General features: G+C 33.0%; 1 protein-coding gene across 1 annotated transcript; it reads right to left on the bottom strand.

The window, feature by feature from the left end:
• Positions 1-1,074: 1,074 nt before the first annotated feature.
• Positions 1,075-1,929, bottom strand: LOC107806015 (uncharacterized). The gene is made up of 2 exons (XM_016630129.2): positions 1,618-1,929; positions 1,075-1,533 (listed from the first exon to the last, which is right to left on the bottom strand). The coding sequence occupies exons 1-2, from the start codon at positions 1,927-1,929 to the stop codon at positions 1,075-1,077; spliced, it is 771 nt and encodes a 256-aa protein (XP_016485615.1).
• Between the last annotated feature and the right edge of the window lie 23,811 nt (positions 1,930-25,740).

Raw genomic sequence — 25,740 nt, 5'->3', positions numbered from 1 at the left:
ATCCTGTAAATTGTCACAAGGCACTTTATTTTATTTGCATAGCATAATTTTTTTTGTCACAACTATGCTAAATTACAGTTTCAGCAGTAATATGAAGGCATCGTGTTATTAATTTCTTTCTTTCTGTTAACTATTGATTTGTCCATTTTTTCACAGTTTTAAAGGGCCAATCTTTGATTAAATTGTCTTGAAGTTTTTAGAAATTCAAAGCAACACACATTGATTGTTGTAGAATTTCAGAATCTGTGAACTACATCCTTATTTGTTGAAGGATGAAAATAATATTCAAGACATATTTTTTTAAATGTGCTAAACTTCTGGAATATAGAAAATAAACTGAGATTTACAGAAGTTAAGGACATTTTAGAAATTTATGTCCTATATATTAGATTCATACTTCAAATGTTTAGGACGTTTCAAAAAATTATGTCCTGAAGTCTACTTGTACCAATCTCATTTTAAAAATAAGATGTAGCAAGTTGTGTTTAGCAAGCTGCAGATGTCAATTTTATAACTACTGATTTGTCCATTTTAAATTGCTAGTTTTTTTTATTAAATCTGTAGAGATATAGCAAAAGATACATTGATTGTTGTAGAACTTCAGGACATTATGTTCATAAACATCCTAATTTATTGAAGGATGAAAATAATATTCGGACATATTTTTCTGAAATGTCCTGAACTTCTGGAAATCTAGATAATAATCTGAGATTTCTAGAAGTTAAGGACATTTTAGAAATTTATGTCCTTAATATTAGATTCATACTTGAAATTTTCAGGACTTGTAAAAGATTATGTCCTTAAGTTCTACTTGTACCAATCTCATTTTAAAAATAAAGATGTAGCAAGTTGCATGCGTCAAATTATATAAAGAAAATGACTTTCTTGTTTACTTACGGCAAGAATAAAATCCCATAAACAAAGAGCAAGTAAGTGCAAAGAAACTTTAAAAATTCAGGACATCTTTTATATAACTATCTGCTAATGTTTACTTGCTCAAATAAAAATAATTTAAATGAATCCAATTTATAGCAAAAACTTAAAAGAGTAGATAAACATAAGTGGATATATCTATTATTCTCTATGCTTCCTTGAAAATGGATGGACTGCCGGAGAATATATACAAGATGTTCTATTATGACCAATTCTTCTGCAACGACCACATTTGAATGTTATTTTTGATGAGTCGGTAGCTGAAATATGCCTTTTCTTTTTCCTTCTACCTGGCGGGACTTTGAAATCTGGAGGTTTAATAATTTGTGACTTAACACTGTCTGGTACAATCCAAGAATCCGTATGTCCTACAGGATGTATTTGTCTTTCATATGTTTTCAGCCAAGATTCCTTTAAGTACCAGTCCGAGCAGAAATTGGACTTCTTGATGTTTCTCTTCTCGATAGCTGCAATTGCATGTATACATGGCAATTCATCAAATTGAAACTGAAAACAATCACATGTTCTTTTGTTTAAGTCCACCAAGAAAGTAATTCCTTCTTCCTCAACTCTAGAACGCCATGAATCAACAGGGAAGACCTTCGAAGTTGAAAAACTATAAGTTAGTACATTATGTTAAATTATCATTAAAACAATAAGCTAAAGTAAGAACATAATACTTACATTTAAAGTAAAAGCTAAATCTATCTTTTTCTTCAATTCCTCTTCTACCCAACAAGAAACGTCATAAAAAGTTCCTTCTGCTTCATTTCTTCTTTCATAAAACCAACGTTGTAGCTTCACTTGAATGAAATCCATCATTCTTAATATAGGCAACTCCCTTGCTTCTAATAGCACAGAATTCATTGATTCAACTATATTTGTTGTGAGCATGTCATATCTTCGCCGTGGACTACAAGAACGTGCCCACCTTTCCGGTGGTTCTTCCATCAAGTAGTCAAAAGTCTTCTTATCAACTTTTGCTATATCTGACATGTATAGATCAAATTCTTTGCGCCTGTATACTCTTGCAGCACTTTGAAAAGGTTTTATGACCTCACTTTTCACTTTCCTCGCTTTAGGTTCTGCTCCAAATGATAAATACAAATCCCATGGTGGCTTTCAGGATATACCTTTGCAATGCCATGTGCAATAGATTGATGCCTGTCCGATAAAAAAATTAAATTGTCATGGCTCCCAATTGCATTGCGAAGCTCACTAAAGTACCACTCATAGGAATTGTTATTCTTAGATTCTGCAATTCCAAAGGCTAGTGGGGAATATTTGGTTATTTGCATCATTTGAAACTGAAATCATTAAAACACCACGATATTTTGACTTCAAAAAAGTTGCATCAACAGCAATCACTGGTCTACAATGATTCCAACCAGCTATTGATGATGCATATGCATAAAACATATAAAGAAACCTGAAAATACAGTTTAACAGAAGGTTAAAAATACAGGACACCAAATCCTTAATATTTTCACTGCACATATCAAAGTTAAGGACACAATGTCCTTAACATTTTCAGTGCACACATCAAAGTTAAGGAGAACTTGTCCTTAACTTTTAGAATGCACACATCATAGTTAAGGACACCATGTCCTTAACTTTTACAATGCACACATCAAAGTTAAGGATACCATGTCCTTAACATTTTCACTGCACACATCAAAGTTAAGGACATCACGTCCTTAATATTTTCACTGCACACATCAAAGTTAAGGACACCATCTCGTTAACTTTTTTACTGCACACATCAAAGTTAAGGATACTATGTCCTTAACATTTTTACTGCACATAGCAAAGTTAAGGACACAATATCTTTAACTTTTTCACTGCACACATCAAAGTTAAGGACACCATGTCCTTAACTTTTTCACTGCACACATCAAAGTTAAGGACACCATCTCGTTAACTTTTTCACTGCACACATCAAAGTTAAGGATACCATGTCCTTAATATTTTCACTGCACATAACAAAGTTAAGGACACAATGTCCTTAACTTTTACAATGCACACATCAAAGTTAAGGACACCATGTCCTTAAGTTTTTCACTACACACATCCAAGTTAAGGAGACCATGTCCTTAACTTTTTCACTGCACACATCCAAGTTAAGGACACCATATTCTTAACATTTTCATTGCACACATCAAAGTTAAGGACACCATGTCCTTAATATTTTTACTGCACACATCAAAGTTAAGGACACCATATCCTTAAATTTTTTATTGCACACATCCAAGTTAAGGACACCATGTCCTTAGCTTTTTCACTGCGCACATCAAAGTTAAGGACACCATCTCCTTAACATTTTCATTGCACACATCCAAGTCAAGGACACCATGTCCTAAAGTTTATAAAACAGACTAATAAACTATTTTTGATTGTTTACCTGTTGTTGTCGTCTATCTTTATGTTAGTGTATGTTCCCGAATTTTTACTTTTCATCATATACAAGTATGAAGACAATAATTCATCATTCTTTTCAGGAGTTCCTCTTATTAAAGCTGAAGCACGTTGAATAACACGCCACGCCTTGTGATAACCAATGTCTAGTCCATGCAATTTTTGTATTTCTACCATGACAAAGCCTGGTGTAACTTCAAACCTTGGGTCTCAAAGATTGTCGATAATGTAACCACTAATCAACTTTGAAGTTGCATGCATTTGATCAGCTTTCATAGTGTTAACTAAGCAGTCATGATTTTTCTCAATCTTTACTATCTTGAATAGTGTTGAATCTTTAATTCTGAAAGCACGCACACACCACCCACACCTATCATCATTGCATTTCAACGAATATCTTGTTGAGCTTGATCTAACAACCTTGAATTCAAAATGTCCTTTAATTGCTATATTGGAAAAACAATTAATTATACTCTTCTTTTTGTCAAATATTGATCCCACTTTTATCTCATCCAACGAAGCATTTTCTCTTAATATCGTAGTTGGGGATTCTTTTTGTTTCGAATTTGAGCTTTGTCTAGTTAGTTGAGTAAAGGTTTTTTCAGCAACTTCTTCTATTACCGGTGCACTCTCTAAGACTTGAATACCCAAAGCTTGTTCGTTGTCAATCTCTATAATGCTTTGTCCTTCTACTTGAATAGAATCAAATGTTTAAAGCACCTCTTCAGTTATTGGTTGAGCTTCAACCACATCTATTTCCATTATCTGTTGGCATTTGTCTTGATTGTCTTGTTGAGTTTCTGTATTGACATGTTCAAAGGTGCTTGTAGAATCAAAAACTCTTTTCGAAATATCAATAATGAAACGACAGCCCTTGAAGAGTGAATGACTTTTTAGTAACTCTATACATGTGTGAAGATCTAAATCTTTGGATACAAGCATTCCCTTGCTTGTTCCCAGATTGATATCAAACCATATCATTGCTTCAAACTTGTCTCTATCCAATTCAATAACTTCAAAGACCTGATTAATGAAATCTTCAAATCGAATTGCCTCAGGTACTAGAACAAGCTTTGTTTGATGATCAAGATACTTATAGTCTGCAGTCCATCTACCATTAAAAGCAACTATAATACATATTGTATCCATCATGCAAGTCAAGAAAATGGGAAATTCAGGACATATTTATACAACAATCGTGAAGTTAAGGACAAGATGTCCTAAACTTTATCAATACAAGTTGCAAAACATAGGACACTATGTCCTTAATATTTAGAATAACACTCATGAAGTTAAGGATATCATGTCCTAAACTTTATCAATATAAGTTGCAAATACATGACACTATATCCTTAATATTTACACAGTAGTCATAAAGTTAAGGACATCATGTCCTAAACTTTATTAGTATAGGTTGCAAAAATAGGACACTATGTCCTTAATTTTTACACAGTAGTCATGAAGTTAAGGACATTATGTCCTAAACTTTATCAGTACAAGTTGCAAAAATAGGACACTATGTCCTTAACTTTGATGTGTGCAGTCAAAATGTTAAGGACATGGTGTCCTTAACTTGGATGTGTGCATTGTAAAAGTTAAGGACATGATGTCCTTAACTTCGATGTGTGCATTGTAAAAGTTAAGGACAAGTTGTCCTTAACTTTGATGTGTGCAGTGAAAAAGTTAAGAACATTGTGTCCTTAACTTTGCTGTGTGCAGTGAAAATGTTAAGGACATGTTGTCCTTAATATTTAGAACAACAGTCATGAAGTTAAGGACATTGTGTCCTTAACTTTATTAATATAATTTACAAATACAGGACACCATGTCCTTAATATTTAGAACAACAATCATGAAGTTAAGGATATCGTGTCCTTAACTTTATTAATACAAGTTTCAAAACACAAGATACTTTATCCTTAATATTTTTTAGAATAACAGTCATGTTAAAGACACCAAATCCTTAACATTATGTCCTTAATATTTACAGAACAATCACAGAGTTAAGGACGCGATGTCCTTAACGTTATCAATACAGAAAAGAAAAAAAATCAAATTCCTAGCATCTTATTCTTCAGTAACGAAATAAAAATCCACACAAACATACAAAAGCATATAGAGATATCTGAAACTTTAGAACTTACTGTAATTTTATGGTGAATTTTAGACGAGAAAGTTGAATTCTGAACTTAGACAAAAAGTTTGAAATCGGAAGAGAAGCTTCTGCAATTTTGGACGATCACAACAATTCTCTGCATGTAAGATTGCACGTAAGTTTGAGTTGCTGCTGATCGTGAATAAGGAGCGTATGTATCAGCGAAATCCTATATAGCAGAAGGGTATTTACGTCCGAGTGGGTAAAAGTTTATTAAAGTAGTGGCTAAAGACTAAATACATTTAAAACAGTGGCTTAAAAGTAAATACATGTGTTATTACTGACTATCTGTGCACATCGCCCAATGGAATAGAAGGAGAGACAAAGTTGGAAGGACCCAACAATAGCAATGTACCCAACTTGAATTACAGTGGCGAATATCGCAAACATAACATATATATCAATGATCTCGAGATTAGTTGGAGTTGAAGCGTAAGTAGAACAGAGAGATGATAAATTTGTATGGTACACCAACATACAAATTAAAAAATTAATTTCGTAAAAATTTGATACATCTACAACATCATATAAACACAAATAAATTCTATATAACTAATTATATAATATATAACTTATTTATAGCTTATCTACAGCTTTCATACATACTAAAAATAAATTTCATACAACTAATTATACAATATACACTTATTTACAACCAATCTACGACTTATCTACAACTTTCATACATTATTTTTACCATTTAAAATACATATACAACATCATACAACTTAAATATAATTTTCATACAAATTTTATACAATATGTCTTTTGTATATTTTGTATTTGGTTTGTATATATTTTGTATATGGTGTGTGCTTCTTCCTCTCTAAAATTCCAATCAAAACTTTCTCTCTTAATACAATTTTGTTATATATCAACAACTTTATGTAAAAAGATAGTATTGATAACTTAAATACAAATTTAATATAACGATTCATACATTATACATCTATTTTTCTATTTTCATACAACATTCAAATAAAAAATATATATATAACTATAACAGAATACAATTTACATACAATTATAAGATAACTTTACTACAATTGCGTAAGTATATTGTATGTCATGTGTCTTTCTTCTTCTTCTTCTTCTTCTTCTTCTTCTTCTTCTTCTTCTTCTTCTTCGAGTTTCAATCTGAAATTAAGCCAAAATCAAGTATAATATTCACCAAACACCCTCAAAATTGAGGTATAAACTCCAAACAATATTCTCAATTGTTTGTAACAACACTCAATCCAAACAAATAATGGTTTTTGAAAATCCAAATTCGAATTCAAAGCTTTAAAGCTTTTTAATGACTGTCAATGGTGAATAGTCAAACACCTTCAAAATTTATTGATTGACAATTTCAATTTGAACACTAATTGTGCAATACGAATGAGAAAATTGCTAAGTTATTGATTAACAATTTCAATTTGAACACCAATTGTGCAACATGAATGGGAGACAGAGAGAGTCAGGGGGGAGAGAGAGAGCATAGTAGAGAGAGGCAGAGAGAGAGAGAGAGAGCACGAGAGATAAAGGGATGGGAAAATATCTGATATTCCTTATTCAATTCCTAATATAAAGAGATACTCATTTAAAATTAATTTGTATATAATTGTTAAATTATATATGACTATGTAATTAAATTAAAACTTGATTAGGAAGGGTAATAAAGTTTCATATTTAGAATAGGAAGGTAAAAATCCCTTAATTTTTACCTAGCTATACTAATTTAGAGATTTAATTACCCTAACTATTGGGGTTTTAATTTAATTATTAATTATAAATTGATATATAATTTATCAATTTTATACATTTTAATGTAAATCAAGCGTCCCCTAATTGCAGGGCTTTTAATTTGTAGCGACATTTGGTAACCTACATCTCTATAATGTACCCACCCCCACTCCCATAATCGACATTTCATCCTCTTTTCAATTTGTTTTGCTCTTACTCTCTCTATTTTCAACACATTCTCTACACAATTTCAGAGTTTGTTCATTTCTTTTATAGTTCGAAATTAGTCATGAAAAAGAAAGTAACGTCAACGAAAAGTTTGCGGAATCACACTGATTCTAGGTATGGTGGTACATCCAATTTTGATGAATGCTTTTACACTAAATAAATTAGCAATAAATAAGCAAGCCCCCCCCCCCCCTAATTGGAGGAAATGCTCACAAATCAATCTTTAAAGCAAATTCAAACAAAAGAAAGAAAGAAATACAAAACAAGTAATGGAATCTAAATGGAACAATGTGCAAATTGATTTAATGAATTTGACTTACGAGAGGCATTACTTACAAATTGAGTTGAGTTAAACTAAATTTATGTTTGTATTATAAGTTGTTACATATTATGAATTTTAATGTGTATTATTCTGATATTCCAGAATTTATCATGTTTTATATTTTTATAGTGATATGTAATTGTGATATATTTATATCAAGTAAAATAAGTCAATAAACAATGAATAATTTTATTTTTTCTATCTGCACTAATTCTTAGAGTTTAATTCAGCTCAAGAACCATTCGTTTGACAATATATTCCCAAATTTGTTTTTAAAATTTTGATTTGGGTGAAGTTTAGTTTGAAGATGAAAATCTGTTTGGACATAATTTTACAAAATATATTTCACTTAAAAAAAATAAATTAAATGTGACTTATACCCATAAGTTTTAAAAACTATCAAAAATACTCAATAACTCTAGAGAAAATCCAGACAAAACAAGCAAAACAAATCTGAAGAAAATTCTTACAAAACAAGCGAAACAAATCTGAAGAAAATTCTTATAAACAAGCGAAACAAATTTGAAGAAAATTTATACAAACACTAGCAGATTTTAGCAAATTACCTTCAAATTTTGTCTTTGCGATGGATTGCCACAGATTGGCACAACAACTTTGGCGAAGGTTTTCTTCCGTAGAGAAGGGCAAAGCCGCGTAAGTTTAATGAGGGAAAAGTGGGTAGATATGAATTAGTTGGGTCATAATAACAGAAAGTGGGCTTTTTATAAAATACAAAAGTTTGAGGTAATTTTTGAAATGTTTTAAAAAATCAAACGGTAATATTTTGGGCCAAAAATATCTCTTTAGCTGATTTTGGGATATGGGTTTTGAGATTTGGAAATTTATCAAAATATGAATAAAATCTATAAACAAACAAGAATTAGCCAAAGAAAATTGACAAAATCATGGCCAAACGGGGGCTTTAATACGTTATTCGATCCAAACCCATAATGCTATTCCATCCCGGTTGATTTTATGTAATGTCACCATGCTTTATATGTCCAATTTTAAAATAACATATGGTTTAAATATATCTGTTATATCGTCATTATAGGATCTTTCGCTCTTCATTAAACAATAAGATTCTAATAAAAACTTATATACATTATGTATTTAATAAATGTGGCAAAAACATAGAAAGTAAAAAAATTCCCCCAACCACGCAGTCCATAACAAATCCAACTGGAACATGGTCTAAAACAGCAGGCCAGACGCCACCCACTTGCTTTGCTTTTGTCTTTTCGGTGGTCAAAGCCCTAAGGTAATAATCTATTTTCCGATAGTAAAAATTAATTACCTCAAAAGAGAGTAAAGAGTCGCATTTTTATAGAGTACAGAGTGATGATTATAATATCGGAAAAGGGTCCAAAACAAAATAAAACTTTCAACTATTTGAAATAGCTCAAAAATACTCTCAATTTGTTTTTGGTATTAAAAATATCCCGACAGTTTATATTTTGGACCACAAATATCCTTAAACCGTTAGTCTTGTCATTGAAGGTGACATGACAGTCCAACTGAATTAGATTTGCTTACATGACCATCAACCTAAGCAATCCAGTATGGAAAATTTATTTTCCGGATTCTTTTAAAATACAAAATCAACACTTATTCCGAAAAAAGTAAAAAAAAAAATCCGGAAAAATTATTTTACCAAAAAAATATTTTTCCAATTTTTTTTTACTTTTTTCGAAACAAGTGTTGATTTTGTTATGAAATAAAAGCAATTTAGTAAAACATGAACAAGAACAAGTTATGAAATAAAAGCAATTTAGTAAAACATGAACAAGAAATAGAGATAGAGAGACGGAAGAGTATTTCTTCTTCAATTGTGTGTATTTTTCTATCTATTACAAGGCCTTTATATAGGCATAAAAAGTAAAAAAAATATGTCATTGAATATGTCATTAAGCATAAAAATATGTCATTGAATATGTCATTAAGCATTTGAGTAGATTATGGAGGAAGAGTAGACATCCACCATAATTTAATTTTTCTTATAATACCCCCCATTGGATGTCCATAGATAATGTGCCTCGTTAAAACCTTATTAGGAAAAAACCCTATGAAAAAAAAATTCTAGTGAAGGAAAAAGAGTACACATGTTTAGAAATACGCCTTTTGGTTGCCTCGTTAAAAAACTTGCAAGGAAAACCCAGTGGGACAAAATCTTGTAAGGGAAAAAGAGTGCAACACGTATTAACTACCCCCTGATGAGAGCATCAATTCACATCCTTGAGCCTTCACATCCCAATCTTGTACACTAGTTTCTTGAAGGTTGACGTCGGTAGAGATTTGGTGAACAAATCAGTCATATTATCGCTTGAACGGATCTGTTGCACATTGATATCACCATTCTTTTGAAGATCATGCGTGAAAAATAACTCCGGTGAAATTTGCTTTGTCCTATCCCCTTTTATGAATCCTCCCTTCAATTGGGCTATGTATGCTGCATTGTCTTCACACAAAATTATGGGTAGTTTTTCACACTTCAAACCATATTTGTCTCGAATAAGGTGTATTATAGACCTCAACCATATACATTCTCGACTTGCTTCATGAATAACAATTATCTCAACATGATTAGATGACGTAGCCACGATTGATTGCTTAGTCGATCGCCAAGATATGGCAGTGCCTCCATATGTAAACACATAGCCTGTTTGAGATCGAGCCTTGTGCGGGTCAGATAAATACCCAGCATCGGCATAACCAATAAGATCGGGACTGCAATCATTGCCATAAAATAATCTCATATCGGTAGTCCCTTTTAGATACCGCAATATGTGTTTGATTCCATTCCAATATCTCCTTGTATGAGCAGAGCTATATCTTGTTAAGACATTAACTGAAAAAGTTATGTCAGACCTTGTAATGTTAGAAAGATATATTAGTGCACCAATTGCACTAAGATATGGTACTTCGGGACCAAGAAGCTCTTCATTATTTTCATGAGGTCGGAATGGATGTGCTTTATCCATATAGAATCGCTTTAAAATCTTTTTAGTGTATGCTGATTGATGAACAAAAATTCCATCTTTCATATACTCAATTTGTAGACCAAGACAAAATTTTGTCTTTCCAAGATCTTTCATTTCAAATTCTTTCTTTAAATAGTCTACTGCTTTAGGAAGCTCCCTAGGAGTTCCAATGATATTTAAATCATCAACATACACGGTGATTATAATAAAATTAGATCCATATCTTTTTATAAAGACACAATGACAAATTGAATCATTCTTGTACCATTCTTTCAACAGGTACTCACTCAGACGATTGTACCACATGCGCACTGATTGTTTTAATCCGTATAAGAATTTTTGAACATTTATTTAATAAATTTCTTGGAAACCTTAATATGCTTCAGAACTGTTTAAATCCTTCAATAATTTCCATTATACGCATATCACGTTTTTCTTGTATTGCCAGATTAAAACCTGAAATGGCGACATCCACCACAGGAGAACATTTCTCTATATAATCAGCGCGAGGATATTTACAAAACTTCTTGTGACACAAGTCGTCTTTATGTCTACCGACTTGACTTTTTTCGCACAAGAACACATTTATACCTCCAGTGGCTTTATACTTTCAGGTGTTGGGACTATCCGTCCAACTTCATATTTTTCAGTTGAAATCAATTTTCATTGCGTATTTTTCATTTGGCCAAACTGTCCAAATTTCATGACATATTTGAGCTCAAGATCCTCGTCAGTATTAATAATATTGAGCGCTATATTATATTAACAATATCGTCGACTATCATTTTATATTGGTTCTACTATTACCCAATAAAGACATAACTTATTGAGATCTTTTTATCTTATTATTTTCAGGTACCTAAGCCTCTCCCATGAGGTCTTATGAAGTATTATGTCATTGTGCTCTTTTAGAGCACTTGCCTCCTTATTATGACCATCTTGAACATTTGCTCATCTCCTTTTTAAGGAGTTTTATCTTTGGAACCGTTTAGTCTATTATGCTTCATGCATGCCATAGACTCTATTCATTATGAACTTTATTTTATTTGGAGCATTAGCAGTTGAATATGACATTTAGCTTTGGATCAGCAAATACGCCTAGCAATATTTTGTAAATAAATTATCACTTGAACTTCAAGTTCACATTTTCTCGTACGAGGATCTAGATGTACTCATAATAATTCATTACATGCATTACTTTTTCAGCTGCCCATTTTCTCCCCTATTCTTGGGATCACCAACACAAATCTCTAGCCTTATTTGGGAATCCATCTTTGTGCATTGTGGTGGAACAATTAAATCATATAGTACATTTATATTTCTAGATGGAAATTATTTGGTTCCTGATCCTGAACCGATTGTGATAGGGAGAACTTATCATAACTTGGCTAGATGCGCACAGGTGATGTTGTATATTAAATAATACATCACATACCAAATTTTATTTTGGCAGTTTTGTTCTCATAACCAATGGTTTAGATATAATTGGAGACATACAATTTCTGCTAAACCATCTTAGATTTAAACCAGTATTATCAATATAAATCATCATAATTTATATTCTGGAACTGTGTTATAATAATTTGAACAATCAATCTTGCAAAAGCCAAACTGCAAGTTGATAACAAATGCACATGTTACCATGGAATAGATGCATCTATTAAAATCATATAATAGTAAACGGTCCACATGGAAGGTGATTGGGCCCATATATTTATCACCTTTTATTCGTTCCAGAAATCAAGGGATTCAATCCCAACCTTAACTGGTATATCATGAGAATAAGCAGCACAATTGTTGAAGAATCTTATATTTCTTCATTATATACCAATGTAATTTTTAATTAATTTTTCGCATCATAATTGAACCGAGATGGTCAACCGGTCATGCCAACTAATATTTATTTCAGTAAACCTCTAATTTACTTGTGGCTTGTGATTGCATAATCATGCTTATACTTGTGTAGTACAAATAGAAGAAAAGTCAGGTAACCTTTCATATTTACCCGGTATGATTATAGTAATTATAGTAATATAAAGATATTCAATCTTCTTTTCATTTATAGTCTCAATATGCCAACCACTTTGGCTAATATACTTGTAAATCAAAATATTTCTTTTGAGACTTACTACAATATTAATGTCATGAACAATTTGATTCATCCTGGTAGTAACAAATTAGTTCTTTTAGAGCTCTTAACTGCTTTTGTACTACAAGATCTTTTGTCACACCATCCATATAATGAATGTCTCTTTCACAAAGAGAATCATATCATAATAATTGTTATGTTCAAAATCATCATAAGCAAAATATTTTTGGCTTATCACCTGTATGCGAACAATGATATATTTATGTAACTACATAGTAATATTCATTATCTTTCTTTGTCTCAAACCTCCCTTAGAGGTGAGTTGTGGTATGTATCCAATCATGCATTGCACGTCTTTATTCATTACTTTTATTACATACTGCTACATTCACCTTCAGGAATGAGTCTGCATTCTCAATGCTTATCACAAGTCACATTATTTTTAAAAAATGGAGTATAATTATTGTGACATACTTTATAAATTTTTCATACCATTTTGATGGTAAATATTTCCTTCACCTTTTTGAAGGATTACATCGAGAACCCTTATTGTTCTCCTTTTATAGTTACCATAATGAAGACAAATTATTATTTCGTCCCTTGCCATGTCTTCGTACATTCATACAGTCATGAAAAATTATTTTGTCGTCTTTCAAATTTATCATATATTGTTGCCACATTCGCTTCATTGAATGAAGCATATCAAGTAGGGCTGGCTTCATGATTCTTTCATCGATATTGTGCATTGTGACTCAAATCCAATGTCTTACCTATATAAAGGCATGTTAGGCAAAATGTGTTGGGACTAAAACCCAACTCTTATCATTATAGTGCACCAGAACTTAAATATGTCTTAACTAGTTGCATAATAGGCCAAAGTACAAGATTAAATTATCAATCTTGTGGTCAGAAACATAAACAAAATTAGTTATAATAAGATTTAAAAATATAACCACTTTTTAAGGTTGTAGGACAAAAACATTTCATTCCTTCTAAGTGTTATCACTTTTAGATTTACGTGAATTCAAACAGAAGTGCATTCAAATAAATACTAGATAATCTGTTAGAACACTTACCAATTTTATAAACGATAAACCAAATCAATAAAGTAAGAATAAAGACTAGGACTTGGAAGCATATATATAATTCCCGTAGTACTTCCAGTATCTACATATGCGATCCAATTCACATTATAATATATGGATTATAGATGATAGTCAAAGTCTAAGATTGACTGTAAATCAGAATATCTATTATGCTTACAACTATCCTGCCACAATATTCTGTTTATTTATGCATGCATTTAACCAACTATGCAGGAATAGTACCAGTTTAGTTCTATTCATTAAATATTACCATAGTAACATTCATCTTAGCGTGGAAAGGGTAAAGGGCACATCGGTTGTCTGATATCTGCACACATATATGTAAGCACTATTCAACACGTTAAATATAAGTTAAAGAATTGAGTAGAGAGTACCTGTTTCAAAACTTAATCACAAAATATATATTCATGTATTTTGATTTGGTTCATGAATAGATCCCTTGAAGGATAGCCAAACGATAACTAAAAATTCATATCAGACATCAAGAAAGAATAAGCAAAAACTATACTTGCCCAATGCAGGGCTCGCACACTTTCAAGCTATAACAAAATGGAAATAAAATTCTGAAAGCTTATTGTGAGTTATCATGGCAAAATAGAAAAAATTTGAGATTAGTGGAAGATAAAAATTAAAATATGAATAAGCTAGAAAGATGAAAACTTATCTTGTATTAGTATCCAGCCCATTGACTTCTATCTTTATTTTGTTTGATAGCCACAGAATTGTTGGTATAAGGATAGCAAACACAAAGTACAGTCTATGCCTATATGGAGGTGTACGAAAATGGAAGCATAGTCGTGCTGATAATGTGTTATGAAATAAAAGCAATTTAATAAAACATGAACAAGAACAAGTTATGAAATAAAAGCAATTTAGTAAAACATGAATAAAAAATAGAGATAGAGAGAAGGAAGAGTATTTCTTCTTCAATTGTGTATATTTTCCTATCTATTACAAGGCTTTTATATATGCATAAAAAGTGAAGAAAAATATGTCGTTGAATATGTCATTAAGTATAAAAATATGTCATTGAATATGTCATTAAGCATATGAGAAGAACATGGAGGAAGAGTAGACATCCACCATAATTTGATTTTTCTTATAATAGATTTTGTATTTTAATAAAAATTTCTGAAATAAATAATTTTTCCGGAAATTTTTTTACTTTTTTTTGGAATAAGTGTTGATTTTGTATTTTAATAAAAATTTCCGAAATAAATAATTTTTCTGGAAATTTTTTACTTTTTTTTGGAATAAGAGTTGATTTTGTATTTTAATAAAAATTTCCGAAATAAATATTTTTTTCGGATTTTTTTTACTTTTTTCGGAATAAGTGTTGATTTTGTATTTTAATAAAAAATTTCGAAATAAATAATTTTTCCGGAATTTTTTTACTTTTTTCGGAAGTGTTGATTTTATATTTTTTTTTAAAAATTCGGAAAATATTTTTTCTGAAAAAATAATTTTGCCATGTTGGATTGCTTAGGTGGATGATCATGTAAGCAAATCTAACCCAGTTGGACTGTCATGTCGCCTTCAATGGCAATACTAACGGTTTAAGAGCATTTGTGGTCCAAAATATAGACGACATAGATATTTTTTGGTATAAAAAACAAACGCAGGATATTTTTGAACTATTTGAAATAGTTCAAAGGCATTTTTGACTTTTCTCCGTTATAATATTACTAGTGTAAAATCGTCCGTGTTGAGCCAGACCCAAACTTATATTGAGATGTATAAAAGGAATGGATAAATTTTTATGAGATGTATCAATTTTTTGTTATTTGAGATATAGTTTGAGAAGCTCAATTCGCGAGGGATGAAAAAAGAGTAACATAGCCATATTAAACTCATTGTTTGAATAATCCTTTGGATCCCATGCTTGTATTGGGACATGCAGTAACATTTTCTATTTATTTATCGTTCTACTTTCACCCATTAAAAAAAGTAACTTTGTTTCTATTTAATCTGATTAGTCAAACGCGTAGAAACTTCGGTAGATAGCAGAACAATCAAAATAAATTCAAGCCAAAAATATCATATTTAATCTTTCAGCAACAACCTTTTGCATCAATCAAGTAACTCTGGCTATTGCCCTAAGTGGTTGCAGTATTTCTTGTTGGAAGAATAAGTTAAATTTGCTGAACCTTAGTATAAGTTACAACAGTAACATCCCAACAATGTCTTTACTATCATCCCTCATATCAAGGCGTTAAAGTATTAAGCAACATCCAGTCTCTCTTATGATTAGTAGAATTAGCATGCTCTTCTAAAGAATACTACATTTTGCTAAATATACCGCAATGAATCATGCAATTCACTGAAGGATTCTATAGAGGTGTTTATACTATATAAACTCAGAAAATCGCTCAATGTATAGGGGAGTGAAAATTCCAATAATAAGCCCATCTCAAATGGTGTTAAAGATTTCTGCTACGTCCCAAACCCTCAAGTTGTTTAACATAAAAAAAACCAAGAAGTGGGAAATCACAACTGTTAGAAATGGGATGTATATCTAAGTCATATCAGTCAAATATTAAAGCTATGAAACTTCCACAACAAGGCCACACATTGGCGCAGAAGTAAGATCCTTCTTAGAAACGGCCATGCTCATATTGATTTTGAAGTAGAAATTTTCCAACAGATAAACACAGAAGTAGAATAAAGGAAAAAGAAGCGAAGATTGATAAAAAAAAAAAAAAAATCAATATACAATCACAAGTGCTTATATAGGTCGATATATAAACTTGTCATTCATTCAGACCTATAAAAAAAGAAAATATAAACTTGTGATCATTCAGGAGAAGCAATATGCAAACCCATCACTTACACGAAGTAAATAAAATTGTAACTTCTATCTCAAAAGAAACTTGTGCAGAGCAAGAATGTGCAAGAATAAACAAATTAATGCTTCTACATGGTCTTATATCTTATCTATTTTTAATAGGAAAATTCTCATTCCATTAATGGTGAGGTACAGGTAAGAAAGAAGATCATCGTTGTATGCTACTGAGTTATTCCATTGCTCTAACTTGCTACCGCGAGGCAGCAATTTCTTCTTATCTTGTACTAGTATTTATTTTAGATTCCATTATTTTCTCTGTTAAATTGGTTATTGTAACCATTTATGGTAATATGAGTAAAAACTTACTCGTTTTTACTGAACCTACACTTCTGCTTTTCGTCTGTAAACTAAGTTGCTACAACGCTTGAAAAAGATACAGATCTCTTTGACATCATGTTTACAATACTTTTTTGTGATTATGAGTACAACTCTCTTCAAGTATACCTATGCTCACTCACTCAAAAAAAAGTTTGTTTCAACTTGAGATTTTGAAACCTTGGCTATTGCTTTCAACAGGGTATATAGTTTTCGCTCCCTGCTACCATACTTAGCTAGTACTTATAATTACTGCCTTCGTTAAAGGTAATTTAACTTCAAAGGCCTTTTCGTTCGTGATGGTAATTAAAAAGCTCCACATTCTCTATATCATTCATGGTTATTCTAACCTGCATCTTCAAACATACTTGCTTTTGTTCTATTTAGATTTTAATGGCGTTGCTTATTGTTTGTTTAATCATCAATAGCTTTGTTAACGGGATTAATTGCTTAAGAATCCCTAGCGAGTACCAACAGTTAACACCGCCACCTACACATTTTCTCCCTACAAGCATTATGAGAAAAACTTAGAGAGGACAAAAGGCCGGAATATGGGAAAAAAGAGGCCGTTTTTTAGTGCCTAGACACACACACTTGTGGTACAAACAATTTTATTCAGAAAAGTCAAATCTATCACGAGGCAATGTGGCAAGAACGAAAAGCATCACTTTAATTCCAGTAGGAGTCCATATTTATACTCCTAAGCAATTCGAGTAAACAATTACTACCATACTAATGTCATTGAAAACTAATATTCATTTGTGAAAGTAAAAGAGGGGGTGAATTATTTATTTTTATATTTTAATAGCTACTAGTTGACTAGTTTTCTAATTAGTCGACTAGATGTAATAACGAGATAATAAGAAGAGCAGAAATTAAGATGCAGAAATAAAGTGTAGGAATTAAAGACACCAGAATTTTTATACTGGTTCGGATTCAATGCGAATCCTAGTCCAATCCCCTTGGGTTGCAAGGGAGTTCTCTTTCAGTGAATGAGTTTCTCGAGTACAATCGTGAATGGTGTGGTTTACACCAATGATTCAGTTTCTATGTCACTCGTTTCTTTTGATACAATGTCTCACCACTATTTTTCTCTCTTTCTTCTCTAACTTATTACACATCAGATCTAATAGAGCTACAATATTTATTTGTAGTAGAACAAAGATAGGGTATTTGGTTCGATCAAAGTATATTTTTCTAAGGCTTGAGGATGTGTACAAATATTTTGTAAGAGGCCGTTGCTGAAGAGATTTGCCAACCCAATAGATTTGATCCTTGGAAAGAGATTGATTATTTCCAAGAATAAGGTTATTTGCCGTTGCTCTTCCTTGATGAAAGGACTTTAATAGCTTTCCTTCTACAGGTCTTGATAACACTGGATTTACCCCTTGATTTTTTGTCCTTCCAGTAATAGCAACTTGATTGATCATCTTGCAAGATCTTCGATACTTCTTTTCCGCTTCAATCAATCTCAGATTGATTTCCTTGTCTTTGATTGATTTCTTCAATCTTGGATGATTTCCTTGAGTTCCTTTAATTGATTCCTCCAATCTTGGATGCTTTCCTTGAGTCCCTATACCAAGAGCAATTATATTATTTTCACCATTAAAACTAAAACCTAACAATCTCTCCCTTTTTTATGATGACAAAATAATATATGTAAACATCAGTTGACTTCCCTATATTTTACTCCCCCCTCAATGAGTGCAGTTGACTTTGCTGTAGAGACTACTTCCTTTAGTCGACTTCTTCTGCAGGATCTATGACCCCCCCTCAAGAGGTGTCGTCGACTTCTTCTGCAGGATTTATGACTCCCCCTCAAGAAGTGCCGCGTGTACCTCTAGTCGACTTCTCTGCATGTACCTACACGACTATATATATCCTTTCTTCCCCTTTTTGGCATCAACATAACAGAAGATAACAACATACTATATACTAAAACAGGATTTATAGCATGATATGCTTGCAGAGTTATGGCAAAACAAAACAAAACATCATCCAGTGACTGGTTATCCAGTCCAAAACAGCACAGCAAAAAATATTGTCTACAATTTCAATATTAACGACGCAAGAAATAGGTAAGAGTGTTGTAAATCGCCTCCTTCAGTTGATCAAAGCTGGCACTGGCTGAGACAGTAACTCCATCAAGCCTATCGTGTACCTCCTTGAATGCCTTGACTGCGTTTTACCTAACTCTGAGAACTACAACTCTTATCTTTGTCACATCAGACCCTGTTTCTTTAGAGATTGCATGAATGTCTCCAACAGTGGACTAGGTAGCAACAATAAAATCTTTGATGGTGGACAGCTGATTGTCAATGGCAGCAAGTTTCTCAGTAAGGTCAGGGTTACTAGGACTATGATGGGAAACATAGGGTTTGGATTTTGATACAGGTTAAACAAGTTTGACCTCACCTTCTTGCTTATTAATCCATGAGCCATTCACACACACATGACCCATACTCACAAATGCTTTAGAATTATAATATTTTGAAACATAGATGAAGGGATATTAAGAGATGAAGATATTATGAGTTTCCAGAATGTGAGTGATGGCCATGCCATAGGGCAGATTAGTGGGATCATCAGCACTTTCAATCATAAAATTGATGACCTAGGAGGATAGTTTGATCTTGAGTTTTGTCACAAGGCAATATACAAGAAAAATATATCTTTGAGAGAAGGTTGAGAAAGAACCAGTACGAGAAAGCAGAGTAGTTGCAACAATGTGGGCTAGAACACGAGTTTCAAAACTAACATCACTTGGACCTATCTAGTTTGGGAGAGATTCAGATGGACACTCAGCAATATACCATTTTGCTTGATCAAAAGAGATTTCAAAATCATCAGCCAGGAATTTTTAAAAATCATGGAAAAACCAGAACACTTACACTGGAAAATTGAGTCAAACATGGCACAATCAAGAACAATGTGCTTCCCTAACACTAAGGATTCCAACTTGTCACACTTACTAGAGCGAATATTTGCATAAAACATTTTCACTAGGGGTTTATAAACTTTAGGATGGGGAACAAAAAATAATTTTGACCATTCTTGATAGACGAACAAATCTTTTACCTTACAATTTAGGGCTTTCATGTCATCAAGGTTGACTACCCTCCCATGAGCAATTGGCTTGTCTTTCAAAGCGATGAAAAAATCTATGTTTGGAGAATCCCAGAAATTTAGGTCAGATTGTAAAGTGTTGGAGAGATCTATTTTTGACTTCTTTGGAGTAAAGGATCCAGTGGTTTCTTCCATAGGTTTTTTTCCCAAGGCTTTTTCTCCTAAAGTATGAGAATGATCTGAGAGGTCCGCTTGAGAGGAGGCAAAACCTTCTGAATGGTCGGACCCTAGGTCTACTTGTTCTGGAGGCTGAGAAGGGTTTTTTGCTCTGGAGCGAATACTCTTCCTGGTAGAGGCAGAGGGATTTTTGGTGTTTGGCCATGGAAAATCTTTGGTTGAGGAAAGTTTTTGGACATGATTTCTAGGCGATAGAGACGATGGAGATTAATTTTTTTTCCTAGGTATTAAAAGAAGGGTTTCTGACGGTTGAGTACAGAAAAGGAAGGGGTGTCAGTGATCAGACATGATAATTGGTTTTCCTTCTTTGAACTCTGCAACTGATGTGAAAAGAGAGGAAAAGAGAGGGAATTCAGAGGCGCAATTAATGATTAAAAAAATGAGCATTAGCCATATAGTAACACATATGTCCTAATATTAATGATTAATGCAAATAATACCATGTAATTCTCTTAAAAAGTAGAATCTGCCCTCTAGTAAACGCTTAGTAAAAATATCCGCTAATTGATCAGTAGTTCCAACAAAAGATAGTTCTATATTTCCCTTAAGGACATGATCTCTAATAAAATAATGCTTGATGTCTATATGTTTTGCCCTAGAATGATGCACAAGATTTTTTGAGAGACATATAATACTAGAGTTATCACAGAAAATTGGTATAGGTTTAAAGAATAATTCATAGTCATTCAATTGATGAGACATCCATAGTAATTGTGAACAATATTTTCCAGTGGCGATATACTCAGCCTCAGTTGTGGATAATGCGACTGATCCTTGCTTTTAACTGTTCCAAGATATTAGTGCCTTTCCAAGTAGTTGGCATGTTCCACTGGTACTTTTTCTGTCTTCCTTATCACCTACAAGATCAGCATCTGAAAAACCTTCTAGTTTAAAATTGCTAGAGCATGGATACCACAATGCATGGGAGACAGTTCCAATAAGATATCGAATAATTCTCTTTACTGCAGTCAGATGTGATTCTTTAGGAGCTGACTGAAACCTGGCACATTTACAGACACTAGACATAATATCCGATCGACTAGCAGTTAGATAAAGAAGTGAGCCAATCATTCCACGATACTTAGTTTCATCAATAGGATTTCCATGTTCATATTTGTCAAGACTGGTTGAAAGACTCATTGGTGTGCCAATAGCTTTGGCATTGCTCATACCGAACTTTTGAATCAACTCCTTTGTATATTTTGTCTGATTTATGAACGTTCCTTCTTCAGATTATTGAATTTGAAGTCCAAGAAAGAACGTTAGCTCCCCCATCATACTCATTTCAAACTCGCTTTGCATAAGATTTGAAAATTCCTTGCACAAAAGAGAATTAGCACTACCAAAAATAATATCATCAACGTAAACTTGAATAATGAGATTACCTTATGATGATCTTTTAATAAACATGGTAGTATCTACTTTACCTCTTGTAAATCTATGATCAATAAGAAATGAGCTGAGTCTTTCGTACCATGCTAGTGGAGCTTGTTTCAATCTATACAGCACTTTGGTCAGTTCATACACATGGTAGGGAATTTTGAATCTTCAAATCCAGGAGGTTGTTTCACGTATACCTCCTATTCAATGAAACCATTCAAAAAGGCACTTTTAACATCCATCTGGAATAACCTGAATCTTTTAAAGGATGTATATGCAAGAAGAATTCGTATAGATTCTAGTCGAGCTATTAGAGCGAAGGTTTCGTCATAGTCGACTCCTTCTTGTTGAGAGTATCCTTAAGCAACTAATCTGGCTTTGTTTCTCACAACTTTTCCATCCTCATTCAACTTATTTCTGAAGACCTATTTTGTTCCAATTACGGGAGCATTTTCAGGCTTGGGCATCAGTTTCCATACTTGATTTTTGTCGAATTGATCTAGCTCTTCCTGCATTGCTTGCAGCCAGCTTGAGTCTTTCAAAGCTTCATCTATTTTCTTCGGCTCAATCTGGGAAATCAGTGCTATGTTAGCTTTCTTCTTCAGAGCTTCCCTGGTTTTCATTCCTTCGCTTGGATCCCCTATGATGAACTTTTGAAGATATTCCGGTTCACTTCTCCATTCATTTGGACGAACTGTATGAGTAGTTGACTCCCCAGGAGGTTCTGATTGACTGTTGCTAATCTCATTAGTTGATTCTACCCCACTGTCAGGTTTATTAGTCGACTCTTGAGATTTGCTTGTTTCCTAAATTACCTATGTTTGATCTTCATCACATGCAGTAATTCCTTTCTCGGCCGAAGTGTTATTCTTATCAAAGACAACATGTACTGACTCTTCTACACACAATGTGCGTTTGTTATAAACTCTAAAAGATTTGTTATTCAATGAATAACCCAGAAAAATACCTTTGTCACTTCTTGGATCGAATTTTCCAAGATTGTCCTTACCATTATTATGAATGAAACACTTGCTTCCAAAAGGATGAAAGTAACTTATATTGGGTCGTTTACCTTTCCACAGTTCATAGGGAGTCTTCCTCAGGATGGGTCTTATGAGACATCGATTGAGGGTGTGACAAGTTGTACTTACTCCTTCTGCCCAAAAGTGATTTGGCAGTGAATATTCTAGTATCATAGTTCTTGCCATATCCTGTAAAGTCCTGTTTTTCCTTTCAACAACTCCATTATGTTGGGGTGACCTTGGAGCAGAGAAGTTGTGAGTGTATCCTTGATCGTTGCATAAATGTTCAAATGTTCTGGTTTCAAATTCTCCTCCGTGATCACTTTGAATAGTTGTAATAAGATATCCCTTTTCTCTTTTGACCTCTTTACAGAAGATCTCGAAATTTTTCAGAGCTTCATCTTTGTGAGATAGAAAAATCACCCAAGTAAAACGTGAGTAATCATCAACAATAACAAATGCATATCGTTTTCCTCATATGCTAGCAGTTCTAGTAGGTCCAAATAAGTCCATATGAAGCAATTGCATGGGTTTTGAAGTGGATACAACATCTTTGTCTTTGAAAGAATTTCTAGTTTGTTTACCAATCTGACATGCATCACATACATGATTTCTAGAAAAATTGAGTTTGGGTAAACTAATAACTAAATCATGCTTGGAAAGTTTTTCAATCAAATGCATGCTTGCATGACCAAGTTTCTTATGCCATAACCATGAATCATTAGATATGGACGTTAAGCAAATATGACCATCTATATTTTCAAAACCATCAAGAATATAGACATTTCCATACCTTTTACCCGGGAGGATTATTTTACCTATCTCATCTTAAATAGCACAACCTGTTTTCTTGAACTTTACTTCATACCATGAGTCGCATAGTTGACTTATACTTAGAAGGTTATAGTTAATTATGTCAACAAGATAAACTTCAGTGATATCACAGTTATTATTTAAAGGAACTGTTCTGGTACCGACTATCTTTCCTTTTGAGTCATCACCAAATTTGACAGTTCCTCCATCTATTTTTATAACTTCTTTAAACAGGTTTTTGTCACCTGTCATGTGACTGGAACACGCACTATCCAAGTACCATTTTCCTTTGCGACTCGTTCTGTGGTGTTCCTGCAAAACATAATTATCACTTCCTTTTAGGTACCCAAGCTTGCTTGGGTCCTTATTGGTTAGTATTACTAGATTCAGGATTATTTTTGGGTTTCCAAATCCATCCCGAGACATTTGACTTACGAAATCGATAAAAAGAATATTTGTGTCCATTTTTATTATAGTAGTGACACCTAGAACATGATCCATTTTTGGTTCTCCCATTTGTGTCAGTACTAGTGGACTCTGTTCTGACTGGTCCTTTTCCAGTTGACTTGTAAGTCGCCTGGTTCGGCTTTATAGAACTATGACTGGTAGATTTGCGCATGCCATTGAGTTGCATTTGCAATTCATCAACTTTATCTTGAAGTACTTTTTTTTTCAATTTCGCATACTTCAAGCTTGAGTTTCCAATCTTTTATTTATCTGTTGAGTCTCTTTATTTCATTCATCATCTTTTGAGACTCTTCCAAAGTAAGGTCAAGAATATCCTGCAGTTCATTACATCTTTCACAGTTAAAAGGTCTTACCTCGCTTGTTTCACCTCGTGCCATGAAACAATTCTCGTTGTCATCTTTGCAATCATCATCTGAGATGTCCTCGTCTGTCCAGCACCCCGAGAGCTTGTTCATGTCGTTTTCCAAAATTGTCATGAAGCATAGATTTGCTATCTCTTCATGTTCATAACTGTCTTCATCACTCCAGCTTCCAAATGATTTATTCTTGTTAAACCCTCTGGAGACCTTTCTTTTAAGCTCAGGACATTCAGCTTGAACATGCCCAAATCTTCCACATTTATAGCATTTGCCATCATTTTTGTCTTGTTCATTGTATTGCCTAGTTCGCCTGGGTGGTATTCTGCCTCTTTTGTATTCATGTATCTCCTCATTAAACCATCCATGTTCCTTGATACCATGACAATTTCTTCTTCAAGAGCTTCAGGGTCGTCATCAATATCATTGTCTGTTCTTTTAGTTGTAGCCTTAAAAGCAATTGTTTTCTTCTTCTCTTCTTGATTTGTTTTCTTGAGATGAGTTTTCTTGAAAGCTATAAGTTCTTCTCGAAGTTCATCATATGATAATTTGTTCAAATCCTGTGACTCGAGAGTAACTACCTTTGTCTGCCATGTAGTGGGCAGACTTCTCCGAATTTTCCTAACTTGATCACCACTTGAGTAGGGTTTGCCAAAAGCTTTTAGATCACTGATGATTTTGCTAAATCTGGCAAACATTTCATCAATAGATTCTTCTTCTTTCATCTGGAAAAGTTCGTAGTCATGGACAAACATGTTGATATGGGTTTCTTTCACTTTACCGGTTCCTTCATAAGTGACTTCAAGTTTATCCCACATCTCTTTGGCTGTATCACAACTGGAGATTTTCTCATATTCTTCACCACTTATAGCATTATAAAGCAAATTCCTTGCTTTAGCATTAACTTGCACAACCGCCATTTGTTCATTAGTATATTCATCTATATCTTCAGGATCAGCGGGTGGTTGAGCAGCAGCCAGTAGTGGGTAATTTCCCTTTTTGATAACTCTCCAAACCTTGACATCATTAGATTTTGCATATATTTCCATACGCACTTTTCAATAAGAGAAATGTTGCCCATTGAAATATGATGGCCTCACTTGCGATGTTCCTTCATGAAAGAGTGCTCCGATAATAACTTGATTTGCCATGATCTTTTCTCACAAGCTGTTAAGCAAAAGAAAAAGTGTGAGCCTTGCTCTGATACCAATTGAAGGGGAGGGGGGGAGTGATGAATTGTTTTTTATTTATTTATATTTTAATAGTTACTAGTTGACTAGTTTT

Source organism: Nicotiana tabacum, chromosome 22 (assembly GCF_000715075.1).
Source record: "Nicotiana tabacum cultivar K326 chromosome 22, ASM71507v2, whole genome shotgun sequence".
NCBI lineage: Eukaryota > Viridiplantae > Streptophyta > Magnoliopsida > Solanales > Solanaceae > Nicotiana > Nicotiana tabacum.
Note: the sequence above shows the minus strand (reverse complement) of the source record. Positions and strands in the feature narration are given on the sequence as shown.

Coding starts and splice junctions, on each gene's coding strand:
- LOC107806015 (XM_016630129.2), bottom strand. CDS start 1,929: ATGTCAGATATAGCAAAAGTTGATAAGAAGACTTTTGACTACTTGATG. Junction 1,534..1,617: donor ATTTAGCTTTTACTTTAAAT/GTAAGTATTATG, acceptor TCAACTTCGAAG/GTCTTCCCTGTTGATTCATG.